Source organism: Orussus abietinus, unplaced genomic scaffold (assembly GCF_000612105.2).
Source record: "Orussus abietinus isolate OABI.00-Male unplaced genomic scaffold, Oabi_2.0 scaffold7, whole genome shotgun sequence".
Taxonomy (NCBI): domain Eukaryota; kingdom Metazoa; phylum Arthropoda; class Insecta; order Hymenoptera; family Orussidae; genus Orussus; species Orussus abietinus.
Genome location: NW_019394453.1, coordinates 1,892,215 through 1,907,734, shown reverse-complemented (window position 1 = coordinate 1,907,734; position 15,520 = coordinate 1,892,215). Strand labels below are relative to the sequence as shown.

The window sequence follows — 15,520 nt, the reverse complement described above, 5'->3', positions numbered from 1 at the left end:
CGTTCAGAAATATTTGACATTTTTAAGCGTCGGTAACCCATTCCGTCATGTTGTTGGCCTGTGCGACAAATCAGGTGATTTCTTCGTATATCGTAACTGCTCACAAGTGCCAAGGGCATACTGGAAGCAAACAATCATCTGGTCGGAAGTTTTATCAATTATTTTAATATTTCAATCCATTATTACTAATGGGGCCTACTGTTACAAACGTTTTCATGGCTTAACGTGGCCTCTGCAAGAAAATCTAGTTGAATAGAACGACAGTATTAGGAATTTACCACAATAACCAAGGAAGCACACTTGTAATTACACATGTACGTATCAATCAAATAACTTACAGCGTAACTCGTTTCTCGACAAACAATTTTGTCAAATTTATGATATTAAATGTTGAGTCACGTTACATATAAAGTAAAATTTCCTTCTTCAATATTCATAGGTACTTAGCTTTAATTCTATCAAAGGTCAGTTATCCAGAATGTAAAAAAAATTGTGTTTGCACTCAAAATGTAAACATCACCTTGTGAGGAATTCAGAAATGCCTTATTAAGCAAATTATGTAATGGAGTATATGGGCCGGTACAAGATATATTTATCTACGTCATAGTGATTTTATTAAATAGTGATTTTATTTTACATTGTAAATCTTTTAATTTTTCAGATTTCTGTCTAATGTGTCTGATGAGAAATAATGGAATGGAGCCATGGAGGAACGATGTAATGATCCTTATGAACAGCAGCTCTTAGCAGTGTATGAAAGTTGTTTGAAGGAAGAACAAGTCGGATTGGATGAAGACGGTTTACGTTTATTATGCGATAAGCTACAACTAGAGGAACGTGGGAAAGAATTGATATCTTGTCTGTTGGAACAAACGCCGTTACAAAAGGGTGTCACTTTCATTGATTTTCGAGATGGATTATTATCGTTACTTGGAAAGTCGCAAGAAGGAATTCCAAATTATTCTGGAAAGGATGTTGGGGATGATTCTGACCAAAAGACGCAGTCCACTATTGTGAAAAATAAATATAACTGTTGGTCAAAACCGGATGGTCAAGTTCAAGATGAAACGGATGTTCAACACAAGGGTAAAGGTAGATTTTGTATTATGTTGTAAATGTACTGGCAATAACTAGAAATTACTAGAAAATGTTAAATATTATAGGAAGTAACTCCAAAGATCAATGGTTGCGAAAATTGAGAAGCAAAGTGAATGGTAGTTTAGATGGAACAATGGATTCTTCAGATTTGTGCATCACACCAAACTGTCTTGGAATTCCATCGCTTCCACGACAGGTTTTAAGACTCGATATATGCAAGATTACATTTCCTTGTCCTCTGAATGGAAATTTAATAGACTAATGTAGTATTGTCAATGGATAGTGAAGAATAAATAAATATTTTTAGGCTATTGAACAAATATTTGAGAAGCTCGATGCTGATCGTGATGGCCACATTAGTTTGAATGACTTTTTTCTACTATTTCAAAATGGGAGAACACCACTAGAGCAATTAAGATGGAATGATGGAATCCAAAGCAATGTAGTTAAACAAAACTCTGAGAAAGATATTATTCAAATGCTTGGCCCCCATCACACCGGGTATGTAAATACATTTGTCCTACATTCTTATTACGTTTTTTATTTAAAGTGTTAAATTCGTACAAATTATTACAATCTTCGACTTATTTTATTTTACATCTCTTTGTGTGTGTGTTTTAAAATGTTTCCCTCTTTAAATGTAAAATAACAGATTTGCAAGAAGCAATACAATAGTAGATATGTGGGAAGTTGCTGGAGTTCCTGATGCAGCAGCTCTTTTAGCTGAACTAGGCTTTACTTCTACGGATATTAGTCTTACAGAATTAACACACGTTCTTTCTGATGAGCTAAAAAGTCTATGCGATGAATCAGGAAATAGTTTAGTAGGCACACATGGAAGTCTACTGAAAGCAGCGTTAATCCTCTACCAAGAAGAAGTACGAATCCTCAAGTACGTTTCTATTCTAAATATGTTACTAAATAATATTGTCTTTTCAAATATATCTCACTTTAGTATTTTAAAGTACTTCAATTTTTTTTCTTTATGATAGCTCTTTACTAGAACACTTGAGCAATGAAAGAGATAAATTGCGTATGGATATAATTGATGCTAATGAGCGTGCTAGTTTACTTGCTCAAGAAATTGATGAGCATCACATTCGATTAGAAAAATCAAGCCAACAACAACTAAAACAATTGGAATTACGGCACAATGAAGAAATAAAAGAGTTAACAAATCAACTCACAATAGAGCGTGAAACTAACACTGCTGCTATGAGTTTAATGAATCAACAGTTGTTAAGTTTGCAGCAAGAGGATCAGAGAATGAAAACCCAGCTTGCAAATGCGATGCAGGAAACCCATAACCTCGAAATAGAAAATCAGGAACTTTCTGACCAAATTTCGCGTCTTAAATTATCTAACAGTCAGTTACAAATACAAGTTCAAGCACTTGCTGCAGAGCACGATGAGGTACGTGGTTGAGAATGTTATTCCACTTTATTACTCCTGGTGAATAATTTAGAGATATACATAATTGAATCATATCGTAACCCCCAAAATTGTGGTAAAGTTTTTGGTTCATTGTGTTTAAAATATAGTAAACGTATAAAAAATATTTCTAGGTAGAAACTGTGGAAGCTAGACAAAACGAACAACTTGTATCTTACATCGAGAGAATAAGGAGTCTTCAGTCAGAAGCAACGATGTTAAGAGATCAAAATGACGAACTCTCGTCTGAATTAGAAAATTTAAAACGACGTGAGGCTACAGTGACAAGTAATAGGTATACAAATTACAAAGTCTTACTTTACCTTCATGAATTTGTTGCATTTTAATACAGTATCATTTGCAGTAATTATATTCTAAAAAATGAATTATTGTAGGGAACATGAAACTTCACCAAATACTTCAATGAAAAATGTATTGTGTTCCGCGAGTGAAGGTAAGGTATACTGTTATTCTAAATGAAATAAAATAGCAATAGAAATTTCATTGCATATTTTTATAATGTACTTTATATGACTGTGTAACACTAAAACTAGGGAAAAAATACTTCGATTCATGACAAGAGTGAATAATTACAGATACGAACCATATGATGAACACTAAAGTTTTGATGGATCGGGTGGATGAATTAGAAAAACTTTTAAAACAGTCCGAATTTGTGAGTGTAATTCCCTGATATGGATCATCATATTTTGCATTCTTGGTTCATTGATTTAGCTTCAGAATTCAAGTGTAATATGTCATAATATTTTTCTTTCTGCACTTAGGTAAATCTGCAAACTCACTGTAATGGTTCGAGTAAGGATGGATTAATAGATACAAAATTACCTGAATTAAATCGTTTACTAGGAACCACTGTGAAAACGCTGAAGAGTCTCCTAGAAGAAAATAACTGTGCGTGTGAGAACTGTATCTTCAAAAGCAAAATATCCGATATGATTAATGGTCTAAATTTGAACCTCTTATCGCAATTCTTAGCAGAGGACTCTAATGTAAGTCTTGCGAATGAATTAGAAACAGAATGTGAGGAACGTACAAGTGAATCACTCAGAGACTTGGTTGTGAGTAAGTACGATAAGTCTAAGCTTGGAAAGCGAATGTCATGTAGCGACGATATGATACATAATATTGATAAAAATTATAACAATCTAGACATGAAAAATGTTACGAAAAGCAAAGTAACAAGTCTCAGGGACTACCCTCCACGCAAAGACGACAATTCGATTGGAGATCAAATCAGAACCGAAAAAGATAAAAATAATATTCCTTTCACTTCTGCGCATTTATGTAGTAACAAGACTGACATGAATAATTTAGATATCGTAAAACAAGAACAAGCTCCAGATTCGGAAAAATTGAAGCAATTATTGGAGGAACAAGAAACTAAATATGTAATCGAAAAGAAGCAGTTGACTGAACGGTGTGTTGAGTTGGAGAGAAGCCTAGATCTACTACGAGCCGAGTATGAACAATGTGAGGATTACTGGGCTGGAAAATTGGAAGAAGAGAGGCAATTGTTTGAACAAGAGCAGAAGATCAGCGATGAAAAATTGTCAGAGTTAATTGCTAAAATGGCGGAGTATGAAGAGCAGTTTGGTTCGGGTGATAAATCTCGTAATGATGGAAGGTTATCTCCCATTGAGGAACGATTTAACCTTGAACAGCAGGTACGGTTCACGTGTCAATATTTCACCCATCATACAGCTTATTACATCTGCATACAATTTTGTAATTTTACTATGTTTCCAGTACATTGATTTGGAAGAGGAGTTTCAAAAATGGAAATGCCAAATACAAGAAGATCTGTCTAAAAAAGACCATGAGATTAAAGAATTGCGTGAAAAATTGCATTGCGACATACGACCAGCGACCGTCGACGTGTGTGTTCAATATTCGCAAGAAGAGCCCGAACTTTTCTCAAATTTAGAGAGCTCATCGAATCAGGATTTATCCGATGGATTTGATACGAGCGAGTTAAACGTAACTAATGTTGGTCTTCCATTTTCTACACAGTCGTTATCGAAGTTAATTCAGCCCGATACAAACTCTCACAGTCTGACTTCTTCATTTAAGACGGACCAAGAGAACGTAATTTCATCCCAGGATGTTAAGTTGCCACAATTAATGAGAGTATCGTCCTATCTTCGAAACCCTAATTATCAACAGGCAGAAGCTCACACTATGTCAGGTGATACGAGCAAAATTCAAAAAGATGAATTGCAACGGCTTTATCAGAAGAAAGTAGATATTAATTCCGAGTGTATTTCCCTGACGAAGCAAAAAGAAAAATTGATACAAGAAATCCTGACGTTGCAGAATATTAGAGCTACGAATTGCCTTTGTCCTCAAGTCGATGTCAGGGAACAAGCATGTCGCATTGATATCAACGTCTTGCAAGCATTAAATTCAAGACTTCAAACACAGGAACAGAAACGTCACCGTCTGCAGGCTACGCTTAAGCAGCATCAGTTGCACACCGAAAGAATTTTACACCGTAAGTATTGCTATTTCATACGATGACTTCATATATATTTCTGATTTAGTAAAATTCCAAATCCACTGACAAATAAACCTGATTAAAAATAGGCTAACACTTGTCGCGTAAAATAATTAAATTCCTTTCATCATTTGTATAGAAACGTGGGCGCAACATCGTACCGAAGTTGCCGATTTACAGTTTGTCCTTCGCAGTACTCAAGGAAAGCTACAACAATTAATCCAGACGAATAAAGAACAGGTATGTTCTCTTTATTGATGAATAATGGCTTGCAAAGGCTTTTATTTTGTATATGATTAATATGAAATATATATCATAATTTTAGTTGTTATAATTTCAGGCCGATCAACTAGCAAGGGCTGATTTACTCGTTAAGGATCTCTACGTCGAAAATTCATATTTAACAGCAAATGTGAAACGTTTGGAGCAGCACTGTCATGCGTTAACTCAGTTTAGTGCAGAATCTACATCCGTATGACCCAAGGTAACGTCATGTAATATGTAAAGTCAAGCAAGAAATAATGCTTGAAGTACATAATCAAGTAAAGAATAACGCAAAGCTGATAATAGTTGCAAATTTGTGAATCGTTCCTATCTTCTTTGCTCATTTCTCACAAAGTGCACTTCATTTATTTCCATTTTAATATTAAATTCGCGTATGTAAATGTGTTAAGTCTCACGAATTGTAGGTAGATAATTTGAAATGCGTTGTAACTCCTCGCAAAGTGAACTGAAAAATACATAGACATTCTGTAAGTTGCCATATTATTTTTGTTATGTATACGAATGTTGAATAGTATACTTTATACAGCTTGCTGTATAACGCTTATTTTGTCGAAAGTAAAATTTGAGAATTACGGTGTTGTAAACTGTACATATAATCTGAATTAATTAAAAAATTGCTGTGTTGCTTTTTTATATGGTTTACACAAAGAGTTACTAAATAATATTTGCTGTAATACTTCAGCAATTTGTAAGTCGTTTAGAAATGTGGCAGTGATTTGAATTGTTGCAAATTGACGTTTATTTAGCCTAATTATTGTATGTATCCGTCAAAACTGCGTAATTTATATTAGTTTACTTGTACAAAATAAGATAAATCAAAATTAATCTTAATATTTAATGTTTCTTCACTGTTAATAAATATTAATGACGTCAAATATGCTATTTCAGATTGCCTTCACACCAAGTATAACAGTTCAGTTGCTTATGTATTTATTCTACCCGTTATGTATATAATTATATCTATGTACATAAATTTTGAAGATTATAGGTAATGGTTAAAGAATAGGAAGATGCTATTTTTAAACTATTGTAGGATTATAGGTTTAATTGGTTATGAAACGGATAGAACTGAGAATCCTACAATAATCATGTATTAATATAACAATAGTATGCATGCGTTAAGTGAAAAACCGTAGCCATTATGAATTTAATTCCATTATTAAGCAGGTGTAGCAGATTACATCCACAATAATGTGCATTGTACGACTACTTTATTCTATTATTCCCAAGTTAGATTTAAATATGTTGGGAATAGATACATTTTATATATTTCTATACCTTATTAAAAAAGTAATGTTAGCACAAAGTTACAAAGTTTTATATAAATACCATGTAAGATCCTTATATTGGAACCACTGCATTTACCTTTTGTTTAACTACATTTTACAGAAATTTGTGCCTTCAACCTGTATAGAAAATTAACAATGTATCTATATAATAAAATTTCTGTAATTGTATTTATTGTAAATGTTGTTTTTATCTCCATCCTGCTAACACATTAAATAACTTGGAATGTGAATTTACCAATTTTAAGTTGATTAGAAAATAAGAAATTTGTTTATAGTAGGAATTCAAAGACAAAATATTTCACAAGGATCGTTTCAAATAATATTTAAACAAATGCACTTTTAATTATTTTTTATTAAAGTGCAAATCACACATATGATTCAGGAAATTCAAATGTAACATCACGACCTGTTAACTTCTTATACACAGCAGCAAACGTGTCAACCTGAAAATTATATTTATCACTACATACTTAAATTATTGACTACAAAAATATATTTTTCTACCAAAATGAGGAAAATGAATTATTTGCATAAAAAAATATGAAACGTACCTTATGTTCTATATTTGTTTGCTCATTTTTGTCCAAGTGTACTTTGATTACTTGAGCACCATCCAATTTAATTCGAATACGCTTGCCCACAATTTCTACTGGGTATACCAAGTCTTCCAATAATGCGTCATATACTGCGGTGAGCGTACGACTGAAAAGAATAAATTAACAATCTAATATGTTTCAAATTACTTGTTCAAAGTAAAAGTTAATATTCAAGTATAAATTTGGAGAAAAATAATCTGATGAAAAAAAAAGTTATACCTCCTAGGTCTTTTCTGCTTATTCTTCGTACGTGTCTTGCGAGTAGGCTTAGGAAGAATTTTCCTTTCTCCCACAAACATTACATGCTTTCCTGAGAACTTTTTTTCCAATTCACGTACCAGCCTTGTTTGAATTTTTTGGAAAGCTTTCAGCTTTGGCATCGGTACGTAAATAATAATAGACTACAACAGAAAACACGGACAAATATAAATGCAGAAACGAACATTAATTTGCACAGAACAAAGTAAAATCATTTAAAAACCACTAAGATATAATGAACATGATTAAAAAAGGATTAACCTTTTTATTATTAGTTTCAATTTCTCTTGCTTTAGTGATATAAAGTTCTCTTAATTGTGATTTCAAGTCACTGTTCATTTCCAACTCCAGCAAAGCTTGGGCAATGCTGGTTTCGAAGGCATCAGGCTCAGCCCCGCCGCTTTTCACAATTTTGGCACTTGCTGTGTACATCTAGAAAACAAATTGAAGATTTAATAATTAAACATTAATATACGCTATTACTAAAAATAGATTACTAAAATGACGTTACTCTTAAATGTATGTCAGTAATTAATGACAAAGTTAAATGTTATTTGACTAAGGTTAGGTTGCGAGTCTGTTTGATATACAATTTAAAAAACACAAAAAATAGCCGAATATAAGGTTTAAAGTAGTGCTTGTATAACGCGTGTCAAAAGGCTTAATAAATAGTATTGTGAGAAAAAAATACGTAGAGACTCGGCGTTCTACATGTCAAATTGTCCTGCCAGACATGTAAATAAAATCGTTCCGTATCCCGTTGGGGATAAAGCATCCGAATCCTCCAAGGAAATTATCAAATTAAATAAACAGTATTTTACATGTTTCTAAATATAGTTTTGCTTTATTAATAATATTCTTCCACATTAAAATCCTTTTTGGTCCGGCATTAAAACATACCTTGCCAGTTCACAGCACGCGTAAGAGGCCCGAAACACCGTGAAAGTAGTCACTTCAGATCAGTGACACCAACCGTCTTCAAAACATTTTAAAGAATATTGATAATATTCCCTAGTGGGTCTCCACTGAACTGTTTCCAGTTTAGCAATTAGAATGAGTTGGGGAGGTTGCTTACGGGCAGGGTCGTATGATCGAGTTCTATGCTGCCCTCGTTGGAGAATGCAGGCGACTCATGCACTTTCTCCCAATGGCGGCCCAATTCAGGGAGCCAACTCATCGTTGCTTTCGCTTAAACATTTCACTTAAAAATTGGTGCCGAGCCAATTCATGTGTATGGTCTCGCATTTTCACCACTAAAAACGTTCCGTAATACCGTGAGTTACTCATTTTCAAAAAACGCTCTAGAAACGCTTGAAAACGCTCGATAACGCTAGTAGGGAAATGTAAAAATCATACGCGAAATGGCTCGGCTTGTATCCGTAGTTAGGTAAGCTTCGGGAGGATTTTTCGCAGTATTCGACTCTCACGCATACTCGTCGGGTGTGCGCCGAACGCACACATACTCAACGTCTCGACCCGTAGCTTGGCGCTTGGCTGATTGGGACGCGCGAAGATTTCTAGGAGCGATCGCACTCCCACAGATTCGCTGCATGATAGTTTCGTACGCGACGTACGAATTTCCCGTGAGCCGATGGTGGCTTACCTACGCTTACCGACACTGACGGTGGTGTCAACTGCCGCATGGTATTACCATCACGAGTACGTGAGCCGCCAACGGCGACTGGTAGATGGTACCGCCATCGCGAGTGCGCGAGCTCCTATCAGAAATTCATTGCGCCGCCCTGGGGGGCAAAAAACGGTGAAAGCTAACGTACGAAACCAGAGGGCAGCACAGGATGCGATCGCGTGACCCTGCCCGTGAGCAATCTCCCAATTCATCTCTGCTCATCTCTGCTCATCTCTGGAGCAATCTCCCAACTCATCTCTGGTATTCCTGTATCGTGATATTTATGTTGGCAGCATGGTTTAAACTCGGATCTGTCATAATAAGTTTGAAGAGGTTATTTACTCTATGATTCAATGTATGATAATCGATTTTGTGCTGTAAATACTCTGCTTCATTCATATGATTTAAGTGATATTGATAATAATAGAGCGCTAATATCAGAACGTATTATGAAAAATCGTTGTGTACTTACGATTTATTCAGTATAATACGTAATTCTTTATAATAAAGAAGTGCTAACCACGCGTGTTTAAGAAGGTGTCGTGCATGAAGTGGTAATTGTTACTTGCAACTGTATGTACAAGTGAGATTTTTCGATGATCATTTGGTTAAAATGAGTGTGAAGACATTTAGTTCAGTCGCAGAGGAGTATTTTTACAGTATCAATTCTTTGGCTCAAAGGATCGGAGAAGATGTAGCTGCCACAAAAGAAGCCTATGAAGGGCTGTGGAGCACTTTGAGCACCGCAGAACGCAACCAAGCTATAGATGAAACAATAATCCAACCCGAAGTAGCATTGAAGTATACTTTGAAGAATGCTGAAGCTCCACAAGATTTACCAGAATATTATCCAAAACTATGCATTCAAACAGGAATGAAATATGTTATAGATGATACCGGTTCAGTAAGTATACAATTACATTCAATTGATGTTGATAGAAATTTTTGGTGCGATATATGGTATAAAATGTAAATTATTTCATTACAATAAAATGCAATAGAGTCGTTAAGACAAAATAAATAGTTCATTAATTTATTTCAGACTTTACGTTGGAGAGACGAGCATTCTGCACCCTTCTCATTCATGACGCAGTCTCAAATGAATCTTTCATATTCAGATTCATCTGAAGATGTAAAATCTATGCCTTTAAGAAACTATGCCAATGATTCACCACTTTTCTCAGGACCCCTGCAGATGCAAGAGATTAGCGATAGTTCAATAACTGATAACTATTCAACATCTGAAAACCTTAATTTCTATGAGTCTGAAAATTTCTCAGAAAATGTATTTGTAAGCGGAGAACATGGCACTCTCTTAGCTGCTGCGATTGACAATGATAACTCGGAAAACATCTTTGCCAAATTTATAAATAAGACATCATTATTAAAGATACAGAACAAGCTCGATGATGATATGGAAACATTAGTTCCGTTAAAGACTGGTATGGCCAAGAGTTCACAGAAGAACATAAACAATGATAAAAATCAAATGAATATTAGTCTTATGTCTACAAGACTCAAGTCAGATGAAATTGACGAGTCCACTGCCCTGTTAGAGACTCCTAGTTCCTACAGTAGCTTCCAATCTTCACAACTGAATCAAGAAGAAGAAATCCCAAAGACAGGTTTTGAATTTTTAGATAATTGGTAAATGCGTTTCTACGATCACACAGTTAAAACCTGGTACATTTTCCTTCCTTTGTGCAGTGTATCTTCTTCCTTAACTGCAAAATTATCAAATAATTTAGCATGGATTAGTAACAAGACTTGTACATGTTTCCTTTTATATTTTTTTATCAATTTGAATGTTTAAATTTGGATGCTTTTATATATTAATTCTAAAATAATTGAATGAGGATCTGCTCAGTATTATTTCAGAGATTATGTAAGCATTTAGCTGCGTAATTGTTTGCAGTACATCCAGTTTATATTACAACTTGAATAAGAGAAGTCATTTCGTTCCTACAAATAACCCTTTAGGAACTGTCATTATTGAGTGCAAGTATATTATTCGTATATAAGTTTATTTTCAAATTAAGGATTCCACCTAATTTCAACATTAAAAATATTAAATGCAGTATACTGAAATTAAATATAATGCATATACGAAAATGGTGCTTAAGGGGTTTAATTATCTATATCACAAGAAATAGTAATGTTGGTAATGAAGCCTGTACTTTTTATATGTCGTTTATATTTGCAAGAGATTTGACTTGTAATCAGTGCATGTTTAATTCTTTCAGACTGGATAGATTTTTAATGATTTATTGTAAAGATTCTTTATTTTCAGTAACTTATTTGAGAGGTACTTTTATAAAGTTAAATGGAATCCAGAACTTTGTCACTTGAACGTTTGTCAGAAATTTAATCCTAGTCAAAAAGAAAATATGACAACACGTTTATGGACAAATTGGTCTACTAGTTACGTAAATGTCTTGAACATGTATCAGTATCGATTAGTAAAATTTGTATGAGCATATAGTCTATGAGAAAGCTTTTCCCATGAACTATTCCATGATATTTTCCTAGTATCGCTTTACTTATATAGGCTCTTCAACGCACACATTGACTAGACGTAAGTTAGGCAATAAAGAAAAAGAAACTCCTTTTTCTTTCGTATGGAAGGCTGATCGTACATTTAATATCCTTAAGAATATATTCCAATGTTCTCCGTAAAAAATGTGTACAGTGATTCAGATTGTGTGTATTGAATGTATTCAGCAAAAAAGACGATAATATATTTATGAATTTACATACGATATGTTTCATCTGTAATAAAGCTTGCAACAACAATGAAAGCAATCGGCTTTAATTTAGTTTTAACTATTAATTATTTCAAACATGAAACCATTGTCAAATTGATAATTAATTTAAAACAAATATGTAGATGCCGTGATCAGAGGTAGGAACAACAAACAACCAAATATAGAAACGTAATTTTTATGTTCACGTATAGTAAATAGCATAGATACAACATACATTTGTGACATTCATTCGCAGGTATCCCTCTTTATACAAATCGTCGTACTATTTGTCACATACAATATTTACAAACAAGTCTCATAATTTACAATGTTAGAAGATGACCCGACTCGATTTCGTGGCTATATTACAGAGTATAAAATCAGTCTAACAGCGTGAACGATCGCATTTCTTGTGAGAATGTCGTTACAGCTAGGATGGCAAACCTCTCGGTTTTGTTGCGAGTTTTAAAAATGCTCACCGGTGAGTATTCTTCGGCAAAATAGTCATCTATTCATATAAAGACTCTCTGACACAAGGAAGCTATTAACAGTCAGTTGCGCCAAGTTAAAACTAAATTGAGAATGATTCAAAGTCTCTAGACGACTCGTAGTGATCAATACGTTTCTTTCTCTTATACCAATTACGCCGATGTTAAGTATATTACATGTATAAAAGGCGTTCAACAAATTGCAGACGTGCGTTATACTTGCGTCGAAAGATTGCTGATAACATCTCAAATTATTCGAGTTCAGGTTCTTTGAAAGAGAAAATAGAAAATATTATGAAACGCCTCGAGAATGAATTGCACCGATCTCAAAGCACCGCATGAGTGTTACTCTCGATGTGCACCTGAAGGAAGTCCTCGTTGTTTCGCCACAATTGCGAATAAGTTCCTTACAACGCCTCTCCTAACTCAACTACTTTCTTCTACTAAAAACTGTACAAATTCACAGACACCCTGATACAAGATGCCGCACTATCGTTAAAGACCAGTATTTAGGCACTACCTAGCACTAGTGTTGGCAACCTCGTGGACCATTTACGAGGGAATTCCATTCCAGGGAACGATTTATGGCAAGAGATTTAGTACCTCGACGTAACGCAAGCCCAGCTGAACATTACGGTTAATTTCGGGAACCGAGCTGAATCGGCAGATTCCCAGTTCTCTCCTAAACGATTGCACACACTGAGAAATAAGATTAGTTGACACAAAGAAATATGTACTTGGACAACAAAAAGTCCATCAGGTACGTCCAAAGAAATGTCATTGAGTAAATAAAATTAGTTTAAATCAACATCAATTTTTCTTAACAAAATAATTGTTGGCAATTATATGACTTGAGCAACAATGTATATTTGTTTCAGTCAACTAATCTTTCTCGGTGTAGTACAGGCATGGCTCAGTGACTGGAGGATATTCCATAAAAGCGGACAATTCTTGACAATCGTCTGGATATTTCGGAAGATTGCATGGACATTAAACCAGGTGTCTTGCAAAAATTATCAAAAAAGGAAAATCGACACCAATTCTCGAGAGACTGATTAGGTTGGGCTCTCGAGGCTCGATTAGACGTACTCTTCGGAAGGTTTAGGAATGCTAGCAGGCAGTCTAAGAGTGCTGGGCACTCTGCTGGCACTATCGGGTAGTTCGGCGATATCGATAAAGACTCCGACTAGACTCTCGAAATTCGGGCCCCAATTAAGAAGATAATCCCAACTCAGGGCAGTGTTTGTTGAAGGCGACCCATTATTGGTGGCCCTGTAAAGACCACCCATATGTGTGGAAAGATCATCATCCGAAGCAACCAGAGTGCTCAAGGAACCTCTGAATGAGCTGTCGAATCCATCATAATTGACATTGGGAGGTAGAGGAGGTTTTGTTGACTGGGAGGACTCGTTGGTTCTAGAGGCGACCTCTTCGTCGTCAGGCTTGCTGAAGAGATTGTCCGACCTCTTATCCCCAACGAGGGAGTTGTTGTCGTACTCGATTTCAGAACAGGTGAAGCTGTCGTTTCCACTCTCGTCAGTGGTGGAGGAGTTCCTCCTTTCGAGTCTTTCAGGTGGAGGAGTGTGCCTTCTATGGAGATGTAGAGGTCCATGTGTTGGAGGTCCCCTGGCTTCGCTGGAGGAGCTGACGGCATCCAAAGTGGAGACCAAGCTGGACGTTCTGGGCCTTGAGTTCAATCTCTCTATCTCTTCAGCAGTAAGACCCATGGGGCCCGAGGGTACATTATTAACATTTTCATTATTTGACTGTGGAGCCTTGCGACTCGCAGTGGAGCCAGACAATTGGCTCATGATGGGAGAGTTGAGACTCCTTTCGCTGTTGGAATTCAGTGCATCTTTGCCCACTCCTCCTGACGAGGATGTCGTCGCAAGCAGAGCACTTTGGAGTGGTTTTCCACTGATGTCGTGTAGTGTTAAAATTCTAGGCTGCTGAGCCGACAACTCGCTGCTGGGAGATAGTCTAGCTAGAGGAGTACTTTGTAGTAATTTAGGAGCTGACCCTGGAGTCTGTCCAACGGTTGGTGGTGGCATGGCCCGAGGGGGAAATGGTCCAGCATGTCTGTGTTGTTGTCCAGCATGTTTGTGATGATTCGAATAATTCCCAATCGGAGGAGGAGTAGCCTTGTATTTTCTCATACCATCTCGGTACCCTTTGTAATGATAGACAATGTCGATGTCACTGGGTGCGATAGAACTGGCGTTCTCCAGGTCGTAGTGCTCTGGCATATCAGGTTCGGGATTATGTTCGTGCGTATGCAGGGAACTGGGAGCTGGTGGAGGTAGCGGTGGGTGCTCGTCTCTGATCGGCGGTGATTTTGTCACTTCTCGCTCGATAATATCCGGTCGTTGTGGCCTATGTTCTGTGGTGTTGATCTCTCGTTCCTTGTATTTTTTAGAGATCAACTCGGGCCCCATGTGCCCCACACCTCGGAGGTCGGATGTGTCGGAAATGTAAGTGTTTTCGTGGCGGGACATGATGTTCTCATTTCCGGAGCCAACCAAAGAATTGCCACTCATTATGGCGTTTGGTCCTTTGTTCACGCCCGAAGGTCCCGACTTCTCTTTGCTTTGTCGCCTTAATCGAAACACGACGAAGCTGACCAGGATCGCTACCAGGAGGGTGACGAAGAACACTATCACCAAAGTTATTCCGATGCTTAGTGGATCGGGTGCAGCTGCTGCACTGATGCCTGTGGGCCCTCTACATCCCAAACCCACTTTTCCATGGTAAACTACGTCTCGAAACACCGATCCAGATCCATTGAATGGTTGGACCTCGTTGTTGATCGTGAAATTTGCCAAGCAGCCTTCAAAGTTCTTCGGATTTGCGTCGTGGGAGTAGTAGAGGTCTTGTCTAACTCCACCGATGAATAGTGTCGTCAAGTACGGATCCAAGAAATCGTGTACACCTGCAGAGTCCAATTCGTCGCCAGCTAGGACACCATCGATGAACAGCCGAAGTCCTCGGGAGTATGCATGGAGGGTCAAATTGTGCCATCGACCATCGGCCAGTCCTCCATCGATGGTAGCTGTCATATTTACTGGTGATCCTAGTAGGGATGTGTACGTCAACTGCCCATCACGAAGCTGGAAAATGAAGAGTTTAAGTTACACAATATTCCACTCTTTGTTAAGCGTTTATCTTGAGTTATTAGAGTTCCTTTTTGAT

At 36.5% G+C, this 15,520-nt stretch overlaps 4 protein-coding genes across 10 annotated transcripts in view; 2 read left to right on the top strand and 2 right to left on the bottom strand.

Moving 5' to 3' along the window:
• The first annotated feature begins 115 nt into the window (after positions 1 to 115).
• LOC105704178 (blastoderm-specific protein 25D) lies at positions 116 to 6,797 on the top strand. Of its 6 annotated transcripts, none has more exons than XM_012433193.2 (14): positions 116 to 314; positions 662 to 1,092; positions 1,164 to 1,294; positions 1,406 to 1,599; positions 1,751 to 1,990; positions 2,091 to 2,511; positions 2,664 to 2,824; positions 2,925 to 2,983; positions 3,126 to 3,205; positions 3,315 to 3,612; positions 3,700 to 4,214; positions 4,297 to 5,041; positions 5,184 to 5,284; positions 5,385 to 6,797. In XM_012433193.2, the coding sequence occupies exons 2-14, from the start codon at positions 705 to 707 to the stop codon at positions 5,520 to 5,522; spliced, it is 3,471 nt and encodes a 1,156-aa protein (XP_012288616.1). In that variant the 5' UTR covers positions 116 to 314; positions 662 to 704; the 3' UTR covers positions 5,523 to 6,797. The 6 variants fall into 6 exon arrangements, with proteins under 6 accessions (XP_012288616.1, XP_012288615.1, XP_012288614.1 ...); XM_012433192.2 differs by having other exon boundaries at positions 3,315 to 4,214; positions 4,297 to 4,536; positions 4,621 to 5,041; XM_012433191.2 differs by having other exon boundaries at positions 3,315 to 4,214; positions 4,297 to 4,788; positions 4,864 to 5,041.
• A 153-nt stretch (positions 6,798 to 6,950) lies between these two features.
• LOC105704179 (40S ribosomal protein S7) lies at positions 6,951 to 8,487 on the bottom strand. The gene is made up of 5 exons (XM_012433195.1): positions 8,373 to 8,487; positions 7,734 to 7,904; positions 7,434 to 7,615; positions 7,170 to 7,320; positions 6,951 to 7,061 (listed from the first exon to the last, which is right to left on the bottom strand). Exons 2-5 carry the CDS (start codon positions 7,902 to 7,904, stop codon positions 6,984 to 6,986), a joined length of 582 nt encoding a protein of 193 aa, XP_012288618.1. The 5' UTR covers positions 8,373 to 8,487; the 3' UTR covers positions 6,951 to 6,983.
• Positions 8,488 to 9,364: 877 nt separating this feature from the next.
• LOC105703998 lies at positions 9,365 to 11,851 on the top strand. Of its 2 annotated transcripts, XM_012432824.1 has the most exons (3): positions 9,365 to 9,682; positions 9,781 to 10,003; positions 10,142 to 11,851. In XM_012432824.1, the coding sequence occupies exons 1-3, from the start codon at positions 9,675 to 9,677 to the stop codon at positions 10,748 to 10,750; spliced, it is 840 nt and encodes a 279-aa protein (XP_012288247.1). In that variant the 5' UTR covers positions 9,365 to 9,674; the 3' UTR covers positions 10,751 to 11,851. The 2 variants fall into 2 exon arrangements, with proteins under 2 accessions (XP_012288247.1, XP_012288246.1); XM_012432823.1 differs by having other exon boundaries at positions 9,365 to 10,003.
• A 193-nt stretch (positions 11,852 to 12,044) lies between these two features.
• LOC105704181 (cadherin-related tumor suppressor) overlaps positions 12,045 to 15,520 on the bottom strand; it is an 88,498-nt gene continuing 85,022 nt past the window's right edge. Inside the window, exon 21 of the mRNA XM_012433196.2 lies at positions 12,045 to 15,438. Coding sequence (XP_012288619.2) covers positions 13,411 to 15,438 — 2,028 coding nt within the window. The 3' untranslated portion in view covers positions 12,045 to 13,410. The remainder of the gene's footprint in view (positions 15,439 to 15,520) is intronic.